The 19,583-nt window shown below is 37.3% G+C and overlaps 1 protein-coding gene across 1 annotated transcript in view; it reads left to right on the forward strand.

Moving 5' to 3' along the window:
* Nucleotides 1-5,655: 5,655 nt before the first annotated feature.
* zgc:152816 (uncharacterized protein LOC777712 homolog) overlaps nt 5,656-19,583 on the forward strand; it is a 30,298-nt gene continuing 16,370 nt past the window's right edge. Inside the window, exons 1-10 of the mRNA XM_056247394.1 lie at nt 5,656-5,689; nt 7,590-8,132; nt 9,731-9,845; nt 11,621-11,667; nt 11,758-11,874; nt 12,404-12,529; nt 12,644-12,811; nt 13,094-13,215; nt 16,677-17,022; nt 18,127-18,215. Of these exons, the coding sequence (XP_056103369.1) occupies nt 7,632-8,132; nt 9,731-9,845; nt 11,621-11,667; nt 11,758-11,874; nt 12,404-12,529; nt 12,644-12,811; nt 13,094-13,215; nt 16,677-17,022; nt 18,127-18,215 (1,631 nt within the window). The 5' untranslated portion in view covers nt 5,656-5,689; nt 7,590-7,631. The remainder of the gene's footprint in view (nt 5,690-7,589; nt 8,133-9,730; nt 9,846-11,620; nt 11,668-11,757; nt 11,875-12,403; nt 12,530-12,643; nt 12,812-13,093; nt 13,216-16,676; nt 17,023-18,126; nt 18,216-19,583) is intronic.

Below are 19,583 nucleotides of genomic sequence, written 5' to 3' on the forward strand. Positions count from 1 at the left end.
GTAAAAAATTATTACTATGATTTTTTTTTCTGTGTTCTTCCAGTTGAACTATTGAGCTTGAAGTTGTGTAAGAGTAAACAATGAAATACTGAAAAAAGACTGTAAGAGAGATGTCTTCATGTGGCTCTGCTGTGGTTGTGACCTGCCCTATGTAACATAAACACTTCTTCCAGGCCTCTGTTATGACTTTTCTTTTTAAATAAACACTTTTCAAAATGCTATCCAATGTAAAGGGATAGTTCACCCAAAACAATGAAATTTCTGTCATTAATTACTCGCCCTCATGTCGTCACAAACTCGTAAAGCCCCGTTCACACTACACGCGACGCGATACCATTCATTTCAGTGATGAGCGGGCGACTTCCGGCGACACGCGCGACAGCGACCGTTGGCGACTAGATGGGGCGTGTCTAGCGACAAAGTTGAGAAATTTTTAACTTTATGCAAATGAAGAGCGATTTTCGCGAGTGACAACCAATAGGAGTGGAGCGCACGTGATCCTTCTCCTCAGCCCCTGGGCCTGCAGTGATGGATGGCAAGAAAGCTGATTCGCTGTCTTTTGGATGTCATACTAGTCAACCAGTAGTGGGAACACCCACTAGCGACCTCATCGCCAGCGCCTGGCGACTTGCAGCGACAAAGTCGCGTGTAGTGTGAACGGGGCTTGAGACTTAATTTCGTTCATTTTCGAAACACAAATTAAGATCTTTTTGATGAAATCTGAGAATTATTACCAAAAAATAATTAATATTAATATGTTGACGCCACAATCGTGTTGCATTGTGGTATATGGAGCTGGCTGAAGTGTACATATGAAGTAGACTCGGGGGGGGGCATCTCAAATCCTATCCAATATCCATCCTATGACCTGGAAACCGATCGAGCTCAGCCATCTTGAAGAACATCTCAATTCTCTAATTGCACTGCGAGGATCGAGGAGTGAGGACCTTCCAGAGGAGTCATAAGCGAGGATACACAGGTGTCTCCTTTGCTGAAGCGTTTTATTGACTAAACGTGACGCACGTATAAATTCTCCTCCCCCTTCACTTCGGTCACAATAATTTTAATCTATACTTTACCTTTGCAGTTTATATAAACCACACATCTCACATATTTCAACAGGGTATCATTCTTTATTGTTATTATGAATTTCTTAAATAAACAAAACTTTAACAACATAAGGGCAGGTCCTTTAAGAGCTGCTGATGACGCATGAAGTGACGCTCGAGTGATCAAGTATTGCAATGTATAAAAAAGCTTTCAAAAGCAAGCCAGCTTAAAGGCATCAGCATTGCCAATACAGAGATAATTATTAATCAGTTAGCGGATGACACTGCTCTGTTCTTAGAAGACTCTGCAAATACCAGCAGCCTTATGTACTCTTCATCTCTTTTCTAAAGCCTCGGGCCTACATCTTAATCTTAAAGGGGTGGTTCAGAATTTTGGACATCGGGCCTCATTTCCAAGTTAGCCTTAATGTTATTTATCAGTGGAGACAGTTTTCAAAAATTATCATCCAGGCGTTCCAGTTGCATAGTTCGCCGGTGCTAGGCTAGCGCGAGTCAACGATAACTGCTAGCCTGCCATTACAAACAGTTTTACCCACTCCATAGTACACCAAAAGCAAATAAATTATAACGCCAGACTATCGATGTAAATGTATGTTGAGGGAATAATGTTAGAACTCAAACTACCCTTTCATTGCATTGCAATAGTTATACTTTGTTCCCTGTATTTATTAGCACAGTCTACAGCAGTGGCGGAGTGATATGTAGTTACCTAGGCAACCGATAGAGAGGGGTAGTGCAGGTAGTTCCGACTGTAGTGCGCTTCGGTTCTGTGTTTACTTTTCGGTGCAGTACTACTAACCGGAGCAAAGTAAAATTCCGCCGCTGCTGAGAAACTAGTTCCTGTAAATGTATTGCGATCATTGAGATGCAAGAGTAGTTTGATTTTTAACATTAATCTCTTAAAAGACATTTACATCGATAGTCTGGCGTTATAATTTATTTGCTTTTGGTGAACTGTTGAGTGGGTAAAACTGTTTTTAATGGCAGGCTAGCAGTTACCGTTGACTCGTGCTAGCCTAGCACCGGCGAACTATGCAACTTTAACAACTGGATGAAAATTTTGAATTTTCAAAATTTTCAAATTTTGTTGAAAACTTTCTCCACTGATAAATAACACTGAGGCTAACTTGGAAATTAGGCCCAATGTCCAAAATCCTGAACCACCCCTTAATAAATGTGAATTACTTCCGATAAAAAACTGTATGATCTCTTCAATTGCTGGTATTGCAGTAGTTAAAAACTGTTACATATTTGGGTATACAAATAACCAAAGATAACTCTAGATGCTCTGCTAATTTGGACCCAATTATTATAAAAACAACAAAACGCCTAAACTGCAGAGAGACCTTTCTTTGAAAGGCAGAGGTTTGCTAGTTAAAGCAGAAGGTCTGTCTCGCCTGACATGCCGCTCAGTCACTGTACATTGAAAGCACACTTGTAAAATTATCGATGGAATTTATAGTTAAATTTTTATGGAAAAACAAATCACATTATTTGAAAAAGTCAGTGATACTAATTTCTCAACAAAAGGGTGGCTTAATTTTAGTTCACAAATAAATAACACAATTAAAATAAATTTGCTTAATCGATTCCTTAAAAACCCCACCTCTATTTGGAATATTTTCCCTCAGCTTGCCTTCTCGCAAAGTTTGCTCTAATGTGTAATTATGATATTTATAAACTCCCTGTCAAACTATCTAACTTTCACCAAAAAGTTATTTAGGCATGGACTCTTATTTACAAGCATAACTTTTCTCCTCATCTGTGTTATACTATATGGAACAATGAGAATATTTTATTTAAGAATAAGTCTTTGTTCTATAATCACACTGGTTCAGTAATGGAATATTTCATGTTAGACAACTCTTTAATAGCGAAGGTCTGCTTTTTAGGTATGCAGAGTTTCTTTCAGTTCAATTTCCCAACGTTTGCCACAGTTATGGATGCTATTGCATCTGGCTCATGCTTTTCAAAAAATAATACTCTCTCTTTGGGTTCATTATCTTTTCCTGAACCTATCAACACTACTATTGGTGAGATATGTTTCACTGAAAAAAAAGGAAGAAATTATAAACTTTAAAGTAAGAGTTCTATTCCTTGAGAACATTATTTCTGCCCCTCCTGCAATCCAGTGGTGGACGAAGTACACATACCATGTACTTGAGTAAAAGTAAAGATACTCAAGGTAAAATATTACTCAAGTAAAAGTAGAAGTGCTGCCTTTAAACATTCACTTGAGTAAAAGTACAAAAGTATTTGCCTTCAAATGTACTTAAGTATCCAAGTACTTTGATTTTTTTATGGCTATAATGTCCTATTATAATTTGTCACAAGACTCTTGCTTAACTCAGTCTAAGTGAAGACTAATGTCACTCTTGGCACACCAATCTATTAATGAAATGACATTAATTAGTCTGATATATATATTTGAATTGAATAAAATTTTTGTGTTTAATTTTGGAGGGAAGGGGACTGTTCCCATAAGGTATAAAACATTTACAGTATTTACTGTATATATTTTTCTCCAGCGCCTATGGTCATAATTATTAACATCTTAATGTTATGATACATTCACATAATCCTGCACAACGCCATTAAATATATATATGAAGAGTTTGGTTCCAAACTTTAGCTAACTTTAGCTGGAAATAACATTATTCAAGAACCGCTATAAAGCCAAAACAATCTCTGTTACCTTAAATTATATGTTTATCTCTGTAAAGCTGCTTTGAAACAATCCATTGTTAAAAGCGCTATATAAATGAAGATGACTTGACTTGACCAAAACGCAATAAATCCATTTAGATTAATTTGAGTAAAAATGTGTTTTCTTTACCAAGAAAGTGGAAAGATGAAAACCACTATTTTCTGTTTCAAACTTTCACATAGCATTTGTAGGTCATAATAACAAAAACAAAAAAAATCCAGGTTTTGATTTTCAAAGATTTATTATAAAAACGGATAGTTTTTTCCCCAAAAAATACAATAAATCCATTTAAAAAAAAAAAAAATGCAATTAATCCATTGAATCAATTTAAAAGTTTTTTTTTTTCATATTGAAACTGTTGAAAATACACAACAACGTAAGTTTATTAGTATAATATTTTTATTAAGAACTGTAAAGAAGATTGAAAACATTTTTCCTCCTCCCGAGTGCCGTTACTGTTTACATTGCGTGGAATGGTGCGTTGTGATTGGCTGAGAGCGGATATATCGCATTCTGCAGAGAAGGGAGACTGGCGTTTGTCGCGGTTTGGAAAGAAAGGGAGAAAACATGACAGAATAAAACGGCGGATATCGCATTTTACTTAAAATTAAACATTGACTTTTCAATACCAACCAGATACAATACTGATTTTTGCAGTAACTAATAAAAAAAAAAAGAAAAAGAAGGCATTCATCGCGTTTTGGAACCAAACTCTTCATATACACACATATTTACACACACACACACACACACACACACACACACACGCGCACACACGTTCACACACACACACACACACACACACACACACACACACACACACACACACACACACACACACACACATATATATATATTCTATGTTATGGGAGCAGCCAATTTCCGTCCAAAATGAAACAAAAACGCATTTATGCAGTGTTTCTGCTAGGCTACTCCCCAGAAAAAAAAGCTATTATATGCAAGTCATTTTAGTGGCAACGTAAGCAATGTACATATGCTTCAATACTTACCGATAATTGCTGCAATAACAGCTGCTGCTCTCTGTCCCGCTTAAAAGCATTGTCAACGCGATTTGTTTGGAACTATTGAGAGCTACACGAATAACGACCGCGCGGCGGCGAGATCACTGTCACATCTATGTTCGCAACTCTCATATTTAACAGCTCTGGTTCGCGCTTAGTAGATACCGCCAACTTGCGCCAAGGCAAGTTCAAAACAAAGCGCGCGCGCTGTACTGTGATTGGTGGCTCGTTCGACCAGTTACGTTTTAATCCACTCATAAATAAAAAGGAACGACTGATTTTGAAAATGTAGTAGAGTAAAAAGTAAGATATTTGACTTTGAAATGTAGTGGAGTTAAAGTAAAAGTCTCCCAAAATTTAAATACTTGAGTAAAGTACAGATACGCAAAAAAGCTACTTAAGTACAGTAACGAATTACTTTTACTTCGTTACTGTCCACCACTGCTGCAATCTCATATTGAAATGGACTTTTTGGTCATTTAAATTGGAAAAATATATCCCCCCCTCCGCCCCCTCCGTTCGCGCTTCTTGCTTCAGAGCGATAGGTGGCGCTATTTGCACCATTCCCGTGAATTGCGACCAACACATTTCAGAAGAAGAAATCCAGGGATCCTATCAGTATTTACAAGTGCAGATAACTCGATATGTAGAGTTTAAAGCCCTTGTCCCTCTTGCTTGTCGGAGCAGGGGACCAGGCATCAACAATGCGATGAACATCGCTGACGCTAATTTTCGGAAGATCCTGGAGACATCGAGTATAAACAGACATTTTGGGCGACGCGCAAGTAAACCGGAAACTGATATGCCGGCTTCTGACAATAGCGGAAGTTCGTCACGACGCTTGTGCACGTAGCCTATTGAACAAGGAGCGCTCCTTGACGGACATTTTGGTAATTATTAAAACTATTTGTTTTATTTTCTCGTGTAAGAGCAATTCCAGAATGTGCTGTTATGGTCGGTTTATTAGTTATAGGGGTTGAAAAAAACAACAGTGCCAAAGTTAACCAAGCCATTTCGCGAAGTTACCACCGGTAGTTATTTATCAGCGTGCGAAACCTTTAATGCTCGTGTTTAAATCTTAAAGATAACACCTGACAAATGTTATCATATTGTGAAGATGCTCTTTTAGTTTTTGTGAAGAAGCTTTTGGCAAACTTCATGGTTAGCTATGGGTTAGCTATGGGGCTAACTGTTGTCAGAAGGAGGGTGGGTACGGTCATGTTTTGATTATTTAGTCATGCAAAAACCATTGAAACATAAGACATAAGATATGTTGAGTCAGCTAAAACTGTTAAATTAAACAGTGATATTATCTACATTGACTAATAACCGTTGTCTAGTAGATAACATAAGCATTGTCTCGATCTTTTGTCAGTTTCTTAACCACCATCAGGATGTGAATCGTTTTGTGAATGTGTAAATATTGTATTAAAATATTGTTTGTTAGCATTTGTGTACAGTGCTGTAATTTAGGCTTAGTTTCCAATTAAAAATGAAACTGATCTCGTCATTTACTTACCCTCAGGCCATCCAAGATGTATAGCCTATGACTTTCGTCAGCCAAATACAATCGGAGTTATATATATATATATATATATATATATAAATAAAATATTATGGCTCTTCTAGGCTTTATAATGGAAGTCAATGGTACAAGCCCCAAAAAAGTGCATCCATTCATCATAAAAGTAATCCATAAAACTCCAGTGGGTTAACAAAGGCCTTCTGAAGTAAAGCGGTGTGATTTTGTTAGAAAAATATTCATCATTATAACTATTTCTTAAAACTATAATCACTGTGACCTCATACATTTGGACATATTTAAAAATATATGTATATAAGTGCGAACTGATTGTCACATTTTCAGACTCTTAACTACATGTTAATTGCAATTAAAAGAAAATGTATTATAGTTTAAATTTATATTAAATGCAGTTAGCTAAACTTCAGATTGTTTTTTTTGTTTTGTTTTTTGACCCACTCAAGTACATCTTTATATGTAATCATTCATAATAATTACTTCTATTGTCTTTGCAATATGGTTGGTTACTATAAGTGTACTGTGACAAGCATTTATGGTAAACTAAAGTATACTTCAAAGTTATTTTTATTTAAACTTGAATGCCATGTATTTAAATATATTTGTAATTACACGTGTAATGATTAAGCTGCAATTTAGTACATTCAAATGTATTTTAAAGTACTTAACATGTGCTTTAGTCAACAGATCAAAAGTACTACTTTAAAGCACAACAACAGATTATTAAAACAATGACTTTAAATGTGCTTTAAAATAAAACTGCCATATCTGCAATAAATTTTTTACTCAAGATTTTGAGTACACTTCAAATGCAGATTGAATAAAATGAAGTGCACTTCTTTTTCACATGGGGACCCTCTTGATTGCATGTCAAGGTCAGTATGGTTATAATACCAAGTTTAGGCTGTAAAACGTATCAGCCTAATTGTACCAATAGAAAAGTAATATTGTCCAATACCGAGTTGATCACCAACACTTGCCTTCGAGTTTCTTAATTGTCCATTATTTGTTTAAAATCTGCTGCAAGTTATTTTCGCCATGTTAATAAACTCCATGTTATATAATATCAGCCATGTCATTGTATTGTTGAAGTGTAATGATTTTTTTTTTGCTATTATTGTGTCAAAAAATGCAGATTAAAAAAAACTCTGGTTCCATTTCAGTCATTTTATCTGCTCAGTTTTTGAAAACAGTTGTTTATTACTACATCCATAATCTAACTTCATTGATTTCCCTTTTTATAATCTCAGATGACTGCTTGACTCCCCTCTGGTGTCTGTAAAGGCTTGACGATGGATGTGTTAGATGGTGGTGCCAGTGAAAAAACAAGCGGAGCCGAGACTGTAGGCGCGTCGAGCCTGTACGCGGCACTCGGCCTGTCGTCAGAAGATGTGGATGCACTCGCTCAGATTCCAGAGAGTGAAATCAGCGTTGAGACCCTCCCTTATCTGATCATGCAGCTCAAAGCGAAAAGAGCCCATAAAACATCATCTACAACAGACACTGACCACAGAGGCAAGTCTCAGGACAAGCTGAACACACCCGAGAGATGCAGCAGTGACCGACGCAAAAGCTCTGGGAGCCATGAGCATGAGCATCACGGCAAAGGGGAGGCTCATAGGAAGGTCGAGAGGTACACAGGAGGAAGAAAGGATGATACAGGAAAATACAGGAAGTCATCCCAAGAAAGTCAAAGTGGGGATCACGTGACTGCCGAGACAGAGTCCGGCGACACCCCAACGGTTTTCCCACACAACTGCTCTCTTTGCAATTGTAAGCTGAATTCCATAAAGGTAAGTTGCCCCAAAAAAAAAAGTTATTATAGTAATGTGCTCATTAACATATGAGAGTGCCACGATGAAGCAAAATACTCATTCATTCCTTCATTCATTCATTCAAAATAAATAAAAACATCAAAAACACCCAGAATCGATTAGTAAATATTGTAAAATCACTCTTTACAGTGCCCTCCATAAGGACTTTAGCCCATTTTTTGTAAGATTCACCCCACCCGTTTCCCACAATTAGATCTTACTCATCACACCTTTCTGTTTAATTGTGGAATCCTGCCAGTTTGATTTCTTTTCCAAGGACAGTCAACCCTTTCCCAGAGGCAAGATGTATTTCACGACTCTTAATTAATAATAGTTTGATATCTTCTTTGGTCTGTCACAGCCGTCTGTTGTTTGATGGAAATCCTCTGACTTTACAATCCCTGCTCAGTGGGCCACAAGACTTTCTCACAGCTTCATAACACTGCTGCTCCTGTTGTTTATTATATATTGAATAAAAATACTCTGACATTAATATATTGGGAAGTGGAGGAATGTGAAAATACTAAATGTGTCCCAGACAAGACAAGAATGAAGCTATTAAGGCACACAGCATAAAGTGGAGTTTATTTACTGTGCACTCATTGAATTATTAGGGGTGCGGAAGAAAATCCATACAGATTTTCATACTACACTCACTACATGTTATTTTGCATGGGGATATTGTATCGATATTTTCAGGGAGTGAATTTCTGCTTGTGATTGCGAGTATAGTAGCGAAAAATAACTCTATAATGCCATCTAGCGACCAAGTTATATGATGTTAATTGCAAATTTATGTATTTTCAATTATAGCAACAATATAAATATGATTCAGCACATAATTACATTTCATAACTGAATACTGTCAACTTCAACTTAGGGTGTTAGTAAGGTTGTTCTTTGTAAAACTGCTTAAAACAATATTTATTGTAAAAACTAATACATTGAATTGAGTGTGAAAACATTTTTATATGAAATTTCTATTAAAAAATGTCTAAAATACGAGGAAAATATTGACAGGAAAAGGAGATCGATATGAAGGTGTGAAATGATCAGACAGACATTTGCAGTTGAAAAATTATACATTTCAATAAATCATAATATGTTATCACAATACTCAGCATATTGCAAAATTTTTAAAATCAGAATAATATTGAATTGGGGGCTTCTGCTGATTCACACCCCTAATATGTATTGTTTATGGCTATTTTAAGGCTTCAGATGTGACTTATCTATTCAGAATTTCAAGAAAGTTTTATTTTTTAGCTCCAGCTTTGAGTTTGCATCCAACAAGTTCAAATAAGAAGAGAAAATAATCATGAGATCAATCTTATTATACTAAAGTAATTGATTTACTGAAATATGCAAAATGGGCATTACCAGATAGATAAATATACTCTTACCATTATGTAAAATTTTGGTCTTTCTGTTCACCTCTTGCAAAGTCAACCATAATAATATATGCTTGTATATGATTTGATTTTTATTTTTGACAACAATGTGTTTTAAAACTGTTTTGAAATTATCATAATCCGTCATATAATCATTTCAAGTGCTCTGTTTTTTTTTACTTTCAGACATGGAATGAACATCTATTAGGATTCCGCCACAAATCACATGAAGCGCAGTCCTCTCCGCGAAGTTCCCGCTCATTCCCCTCTAAAAGACCCCACAGCACTGACCCTGTCATGTGTAAGGAATGTTGTATCTATATTTGATAATGTTGCTTCCACAAAGAAAAATAATGTTGTTTTTTTTGTGTGTAAATCATTGTCTTGTTTGTCAAGTGTTGTCATTGTCATAATTGTCAAGTGAATTAGTAATTATGTTGCATCTAGTGCTGTCAATGTTAACACGTTAGCAGATGCGATTAATTTTTTCCAGTTTAAAGCTGCCGTCGGCAACATTTTTTTGATCACATTCAGTGAAATCGACACTATAATCCGACAGAACAACATAAATAGTTTTTTTAGAAAAATCCCAGAGCTTCTAACTCCACCTGGAGCGTGTTATGCATTGTTTTGCAAAAATCCACCGCTCCCGGTTCATCGGGTCCAATCAGCGCAGGGGGGGGTGAGATCTGACTGTCAATCACAGATCGGAAAAGCTCATTTAGAGTATAAATGACGTTAGCAATTGCAATCTATCGGTAGGTTAGCCAGGGCAGCATACCTCCAAATACTCCATGGTGTTGATGGATGCTGATGAGACGGGCGCATTCACAGATAACCTGGTGCACACGCACTGACGAGCACGAACTCGGTGGGAGGGTATCCGTTGATAGTGGGGGAGGGGCACGAGAGTTGTAAACATTCAAAATTTTGCCTAAGTCCACTCAATCTGCCAGACTTGCCGACTGCAGCTTTAAAGTGCAAAAAATACTTAACACAATTAACACAGCATCTGTTTTTTCTGTCATCCTTTGGATAGCGTTATTAAGATCTCGCTCTTGTTCATGCAAATGCTTTTAAACCATTCAAGTGACAAGACAAAAGAGAACGCGCTGCTTGTGAATCTCCTGACACACACACACACGTGTGCACAGAAAGACGTGCGCCAGTATCGGGTTCTCTTTCGCGCTTGAACAAACAATAACACACAATTATGCTAAAATGCCCGTTTTGTCGAGTATTCTCATAAGAGCAGCCTTAAATAAAGTCTTAAATGAACGTGAAGAGTTGTGAGAAAATGGGATGCGCGTGATCCACGTACTGTGCAGCAGCGGCAGATCTTAAAGTCACAGCAGCCACTAATGCTGTCTGTCATTAATGTTAATCAAAGAACAAAGGTAACAGGGAAAATGACTCACTGCTCTTGACTGAATAACCTTTGTAGCTTTAATAAGGATAAATCTATATTTAATTTAATATTTATGGTGTGAAGACTGTTTGATAACTTTATTCAATTTCGGTATATGTCCTACCTGTTAGACAGGTATGGCCATAGGTAAATATGACATTTATTATGGGTTTATGTGAGGATTGTTTTAAGTTCACTTATATAAAAATTTGTTATATATTTGAAGCCTAATAAATGTAAAAATAATTAAGAATTTAAAAACGTTAGTGATTTTAAGCGTGATAAATCACAGAAGAAATGTGTGATTAATCTAGTTTTTTTTTTTTTTTTATCTTATCAATTGACACCACTAGTTTCATCACTTAAAGTGGAAAATATTAAAGAGAATTAAAGACCCCAGAAAAGGGTTTTGTGGCTTTTACTTCACATCTTAAAATTCTCTAATTTTCTCTAATCATAAGCTAAAACCTATTGGCTTATTTAAAAAAGCCAAGCCCTTCAGTATCTCGCTCCCTAACTTCCTGTTTCAATTGGAAATACATCATCACATGAAAGAAAACAGGCTGATTTCATGGGGTCTTTAAATTTTAATCAAAGACATGTTATTCATAGGTGCTGTGTAATATTTATAATAGCAAATTAGTGATAAATTGATTTTTCTCTTTAAGGGGATCAGTTCATGACCACCACATCAGAGCGTCTATACCCTCCTAAGGTACATTTATTGATGTGGTACTGTTTTATGTTCATTTCCATTATTTGTGCTGTCAAATCAATATTTGTCTTGTGGCTATATTATCCTCAGCCCAATACAAGGGTGGTCGTTGCCAAGTTTTCTATGGGCGCTGTGACAGTGGAGGAGCTTTTAGTGCTTGGCAAACCATTCGGCACAATTGTGAAGCACCTAGTGTTCCCATCAAAGGTAATCACACACCAGAAAGACATTTAGGTTCACACACAATGATTAACCATTTAGTAATTTCATATAACTTGGTGTCAAAATGAATAAATTGGTGTCGAAGACTCCATGACAACTTGCAAGCAACATTGTTTGCCTCACTATTGCTTTATCGTATTGTGATTAAGCAGTAGACATGTTTGTCAACATTTGAAGTGGATCAAAAAAGTTAATCAAAGTTGTCCTGAGACAAGAACGGGTATTGTTCAAAATTCATGAAAGGTTTTGATCCACTTCAAATGTTGACTACGGTATTTTTCTCCTACAGTTAAAACTAACATATGGTAACATTGACCTCTATAATCTTTAACACCCACAACTGTTCAAATTTATTGTAGGGTTTCAAACCTTTTTAAAGTTAGTTTATCAAAATTTTAATATTGTCATATTGTTCCAGATCTTCATGTTGTGTTCCAGAAATCAGTCACTCTCATACACACATGTGAAGACAGGTCTTAAAAACCCTGCAATAATATTGTTTGCTGGTTAACAGGGTTTTTTGGAGTTTAGTTCTCACAAGGAAGCTCAGAATATGGTCAGTCACTTCAAGTTGAAACCAGCCTTCATCAAGGAGAACCGAGTCATCCTCTACTTATCACCAACAGTGGAAGGCATTCATGTGAGTAGGAAGCCCACAAATCACATCCTATATGCTTAGTCTCACAATGTTTAAAAGTCTATCCATTTATCATGGATTTCCTATACATATTTCTTGGGTATTTCTGATTTGCAGTCTCCACCCAAGTTTGATGAGCCTTCACAAAAACGAACAAAACATTCAAATGCACCCTCTGTGGTTTGTTTTTCGCGTTTGCCTCCTGGCGAGGGCGTTGAGGATGAAGTACTAGAGGTTGCAGGCATGTTTGGTGAGGTGTGGCAGTCAAAGTTCACAGACTGTAAGGTAATGTTACCATCATGAAGAACTTGTAAAGAGGTCAGCTGATGTATTGAAACTTAAGAGACTGACCTGTGATGAATGTTGAGATCTCTTTTAAAGTACAAACTAGGGCTGTCTGTGAGATATATATTGACCCTTCACAGATAGATTATACTCTCATATTGAGTCAATACATTTTCAAAAGTGTTAAAAATGTTTAATTGATTTCATGTGCTCATTTTGTCAGCCCTAAATACAAACTCATCACGGTTGTTCTTTTCTGTTGCTGTGTGTCTGTGTGTTCAGGCTTTGATAGAGATGGTTGACTGGCGTGATGCCGACATCATGGTGAAGTATTACTACAGTAACCCACTGAGGATTCAAGGCAAAAGTGTCAAAGTAGCCATGTCCCACATCACCAGCCTGCGGTAAGAGACTTCTGATATCCCGAGCCACAATTTTCCTTTCTAATTTCAAGAGGACATTACATTCCAGAAAAAAAAAGAAATAACAAATATATCAAAGTGACTAATCACCACAACAAGCTTCTAAACACACAAATGGAAATCCTTAATCTCTCCACAGCTGCAATTTAGACCGTATCTAGACAAATCTCATGGCCGGGAGAGCTAAAAAGGACGTGATCTTCGTTGTTACCTTTTGGCTTTGTTTTTAATTTTGACAAGTGTCTCTCTACATCCGTTGTTTTTATTTGAGTCATTAACATCAAGCGTGATGTATTTTGAAGTGACACGAGAGCGAGAGTTCACATTCATTTATCACTTTTTTTATAATTTACAGATTTGTTTTATTTTTTTACTACATTTTAGTTAAATGTGTTCGTGTATATAAGATATGTATAAATTTTAATTTTAATCAATGTTTCATCAACAAATTGACTGTATTAATAAATAAGAAGCAAATATAGTAGACAATATACGGTACCGTAATTAGGGCACGGAGGCGCCGGCGCGTGAACTGGAGCGCGTCTCATAAATGAACCGAAACTCAGCGTATAAGATACTTGTCTCGCATACCTGAGAAGTATAGAACGATTGAAATGTCTACTTTTAAACCAAATAATTAAAAACTAAAAGAAATTGTCTGCTCTCTGCTTATGTAGGCTAATTCATATGAAGTGTGCATGTCTCTCTATAGGCGCGTTCACTACTGCGAAGGTGGCGAGTCTGCATCTCAACTTTATCTTTGCAGCCACAGACATAGAAAACTATGTTGAACAGAACACTGCCAGGCTAAGACAATGCATGCACTGAGACAAAAATGTATTTGCCCACATATCTCAGGGTTCCAGACTGCGACCATTTTTTGAGAATGTGTGAGTTAAAATTGAATGTGGTCGCATTAGTGCGAGTGGACGCTCGCGCAACAGAATGCCGCTGTATCAGCAGCTGCTGCAGTCCGTAACGTAACTTATGTTCAAAATGAACGAGTACATCATGAATCCATTTTCCAAACCGTGTTTTTGACTTATCCTGAATCACTACGGTACGCCTATAATAAGTGTTTATATTCTGACTATTTTATCCCGGGCTCGGCTCGGCTGCGGAGTTGCCCAGTGCCTGCGTGACTCGCCATAGACATTAACGGAGAGAAGTTCCGTCTACAGTGTTCTTCCGCAAGACACGTGCAGTTTATTTATTGACGAACGTAGACGTCACGCGCATTGCACACTGATGGTGAAACGCGCCAATTACGAATTCAGGAATTAAGGCATATAAAAATGTAAAGGTCTCACGAAACACTGAGCCCCTTCCTACGTCTTTTCAGCGGTTAGATGAGAGTAATCGCTCCACAGAGGAAAAGGAAATGATTGTAAAATGCAGAAGGTAAGGAGTGTGAGATTTCTGATTTTTGTTACAACTATAAACTTTGATAACGAAAATCTGTATCAGCGTATTATAATACTCTAATCTTTTAAAATGTAATGCATACATTTGAATGTTTAAAGGGGTCATATAATGCCATTTTTGTACAAGCTAGTATGATTCTTTAGGGTCTAAATTAAAAGTTTGTAATATACTTTAATTAAAATTCTTATTAGTATTGTAAGAAAACACTTATTTTACCTGGTCAAAAACAGCTGTTTTCAGCACGCCGTTTCAGTGCATATGACTTTAAATGATAATGAGCTTTGCTCACCCCGCCTCTCTGTTCTGTGCATACACCGTTTGTAACACAATAACCATAACGCGTTGTTCAGTATAAACGTGGGATTATGAATTATAATGAGAACATCATACATAGAAAACATGCCGTAATGTACCCTGAGTGTAAACCTTAGACGCATTCATTGTGAAGCGTGCAGCTAGCGATTTGCAAAGATTACTATAAATATTAATATAAAGTTTAATAAAACGTTACACTCACTTCAGTTGTTCTAGAGGTTCAGCAGGAACACGAATAGCTGGTACCGATCCTTTATTCAGGAGCAGCTTCTTAGCAAAACCAGCTTTACACTGACCCTCGTTTATAAAGCAGTCTGGTGAGAAATGATTCGTGCAAACATGAAAGCATTGACGTTGCTCGTGGGGAATATTCCCTTCGAAAACAAACTCAGCCACCGCGTCTTCAGCGGTTCGGATTTAGGAACATTAAAATGACTGCTGTGTTCGTTATTACACCCAAGAACAGAACACCACAATCGCTTAGACGCCATTCTGCTCATAGACAGTGCTCCAGCATATCAGTCTGCCGGTCCGCGCAGACTATGATTGACAGCTCGCTCAGGGCGGGTCTGTGTTGAAACAGCAGTCAATCAACAATCGTGGGAGGGGCTTCCGAGCGTGTGACGTTTGAGGCAGGGGAAAAAATAAACGGAGATTAAAACAAAAACACTGGATGGATTTTTATAATTTTATGATGGTTGTGTACAGGCACTGCCAACACACATTTCAGTACAATCAACTTGTAAAAGTGCATGTACCATTATATGACCCCTTTAATGAATTTTAAAAGATAGAAAGATGATGCTGATAGAAAGATGATAATAGTCAAGTCAAGTCACCTTTATTTATATAGCGCTTTTTACAATACAGATTGTATCAAAGCGCTTCACAGTGATAACATGAAAACAATATAACAAAGTTTGTTTCTAAAAGACAATTGCGTCAATTTTCTGCATTATAATAGACAGACAGATAGATAGATATAATATAATTCAAATGTAAATATATAGATTGTATACACTCTAAACAATGCTGGGTTGTTTAAACTCAAATTTGGGTCAAATATGGACAAACCCAAATGTTGGGTTAAAAATTTTATTTTAACCCAACTTTCACTTTCAACTGTAAAAATGTTTTATTACATTTTTAACCCAACATTTGGGGTTGCAAACGGTAATGCGCGATTTGCAATTGCGTTTGGATTATGTCCCATTTTATGCGTCCACAAATTGAAAACGCAATTGCAAATACAATTTGCAATTCCTTTTGAATAATGTCCGGAATATCATTCCATAGTGTAAGCACCTATGCATAAACCTTCAGAACAAAAGGTTTTTCAGAATATGCATTCATAAACGTGTGCAAATATTTGACTTTAATGTTTAGGTCCTGTGGGCACACTTTTAAACTGTATGTTAACATTTAATTATGTTGCAGTGACTCATTGTAAGTATTTTACTGTAAACAAGAATTAACAAAAAAAATGTATTCATGCATAATTCATATTCGTACCTAAACCTGTAAATGAGTTTCACATGAAACAAATTGTGGCGACCTAGTAGATTTATTTCAGGTGATGTATGTTGTGGGATATTCAGGAAAATAAGTGAATCATGCCTCAGAGAGCTGTGATAAAATCACAGAGGCTGTCAGTAGAGCTTGTTTTAAAAATGTCCTTAATTGAAAACTTTTTTTTTTCTCAGAGAAAACAGTACTGAGCCTCCGTCCAGAAAAGTAGACTCAAGCAAATGCAGCAGACAACGAGACGAGTCCACGTCTAGCAACAAGGACAAAGGCGACAGCTCTATCCAGGAAGTCACAGAGAAAGAAAACCAGTTAATGGAAAGTGAAGACAAGGCGCTCGATAATGAGGAGGGAATTCAGTTGGAGGATGAATCTGGGCTGCTTGATGAGGGGACAGGTGACACTGCGGTTAATACAGAGGAGGAAGAAAAAAAGGGAGAGGAGGAAAGGTTGGAAAAGGAGGGGGCTACTACTGCTGACGAGGAGAACAGAGAGAGAGATTCACATCAGAATCAAGACGAACCGGTTAGTTTGACACTGGACCACATGAAATTTGTATGTCAAAATATCCTATTAAAATAGCTATAAGTAAGTAAGTATAAGCACTGTTCCCCAATGATGATCTCAGTAATGATGCTGAAAATTCAGCCTTGCAATTTGATTTAAAATGTATTCCGATCGAAAGAATTATTAATATATCACACTATTAGTTTTAATGTATTTGTCATCCAATAAATGAAGCCTTGCCCCAAAATTGAACAGTACTGTAAAATGCATGTCTGCTCTCTTAGGGCCAGATTTATTAAACAGGGCAAATTAGCGTGCGAGCGCTATTCCAAGAAAGCCACAATGAATGTTCTGCGTGTGATCTACTGACAACACGCAAATTTAAAAACACAGACGCAGCCGGATCATTTCCATAATGACCAACACAATCCACGGAGAGCAGTGCGAATTAGCATCTGGTTTAAGACATTTTTGAGCGGTAAATAATGGTGAAAATACCAGTAAATGGACTAACGCAAACCTTAGTAAATCACCTCGCGTGATTCATTTAAAAACTCTCCTCCCATAAATGTTGTGTCTGATAGGGAAACTCCTATAAATGCATATGCAATTAATATTGTTCACGCCTTTTCAGCACAAGTTTTTCACTGCGTGTCTTTAGTAAATCCTGATAGTAGTCTTTTAACGCCAAAAGAGGGTTTGCGCTGGAGCAAATTGTTAGTAAGTCTGGCTGTTTGGCTAAAATAAAACTAAAGAATAAACACAGCTTTGGCGTTAAGCGGCAGCAGTTAAGAAACTACATACAGGCCACTATGTGTCAGCATAAATACTAAAGGGACTGGCACTAATGGGACAAAAAGTGCACAGAGCACCTTTAAGAAAATTAAAAATGTTGTGCACCTGAGGAATACTGTAAATAATGACTGTAATGTGTAAGTGAGTTTCAATGTCTTCACAAGTGTCAACAATTCTTCACCTATGTTTTTTGGTCTAGAACTTTTGCATGTGTGGTGTGAAAGATTTTAGTAAACGTGAAACAGACAAAATATGCTTAAACAAGAACAACATGAACATAATTTTTATACAGTGTGCCTAAAAGCGCTGTGTGTCTTATTTCTCCAGGATGATGAAGAATTTCCAGAGAACATTGAGGATTTTGTTACATTGGATGAGCTGGACAACACTGCAGGGGGGGATTCAGCTTTAGGTAAGTAGGCCGACAAATCAAACAGCTCCTAGCCTGGTTAAAACCAGACCATTCTCAGTTGTAACTGAGTTATGGTCTGGCAAAGCGTCATAGACAAATTATTTCCAGAGGGGCGTCACTAACGGACGTCGCGGATAGACCTAAACCCAATCAGAGCGATGAAGGAGATGACGTATGCAGAGCGGCGGAGAAACATCTCCGAGTGTTGTTCTTTGCTCGGTTTTTAACGAAAAGGAAACGTTCAAATCGCTTAAAACAGACGCGAGAGCTGATTCGAATGAGTGATGTTCGACGGCGGCATCCATCTTTGTAATGTTGGCTACAAAATCTGCTTCAAAATCCCAGCGCTGTCGTCATCGTGTAAAGCCCGCCCCAACGTTTCTGATTGGTGCCGTGATTTCGACGGATTGGAAATGGGCTTGAATGAGCTCTTTGCCAGAATAACTTTCAGAGCAAATCTAAATTTGCCGGAAGTTGTCTGGGTTTTCCCAGGCTAAACAGCTCCTGTTATCTATTTAAATTACTCAAAGGTGTCAAATCATAACTTAATGTTAGTTTATTGCACAAAAAACAATAAATCCAAGCATTTTTTTACTAATAGGTTTTCATGGCCGTTTTCTACCCTATTTTTTACCCTTAGAATTAAATGTGCTATTCTCAACATCACAAAAGCAGACATTTTAGGCCCCATCCACACTACTGCGTTTTAGTTTAGAAACGGATAATTAAAACGAATACGATCTCCGTCCACACCAGCGTTTTAGCTGCGTATTAGAATTGATCTCCGTCCACATTAAAACGACTGAAAACATGGATCACGTGACCATTCACCAACACTGGGCATGCGCGTGCCGGTGTAAACTTCATTGATAAAATTATCCCACCATGCTCTGGGTTAACCCCAAACCGACGCTCCATGTACGGTCAACGCCGCCGCTGCACACGGGATTTGTCACAGATCGCTGGAATAATAGCTTGACTCCGGCGCATGTAGGGAGTTATAGCGTTGTAAAATGCAGAATTTACTTGTACAACAGCTGCTAGCAAAGATATACGCCATGACTGATGACACCCAATCATAGAGCCGAGCGTGAGCCTCTACTACGTCATCGTTTCTAAAGTCCTCCGTTTTGACCCGTCTACACTAAAACGCCCTCCGGAGATTCAAAACGAAAAACGGATCGGCAGCGTTTCTAAACTTCTCCGTTTTTGCCGTTTTAGTGTGGATGGGAGGTGCAAACGTAGCAAAAGGTCTCCGGTTTTAAACGAAAACGCAGTTGTGTGGACGGGGCCTTAGAAGCAACCGTTTTTGCAGCTTAATTTCAATAAATTGCTTTTTAGACTTGGAAAGAGTTTTTACAGTAAAGTCGTA

This window comes from Rhinichthys klamathensis, unplaced genomic scaffold (assembly GCF_029890125.1).
Source record: "Rhinichthys klamathensis goyatoka isolate OS25496 unplaced genomic scaffold, OSU_Roscu_1.1 h1tg000046l_1, whole genome shotgun sequence".
Classification (NCBI taxonomy): Eukaryota; Metazoa; Chordata; class Actinopteri; order Cypriniformes; family Leuciscidae; genus Rhinichthys; species Rhinichthys klamathensis.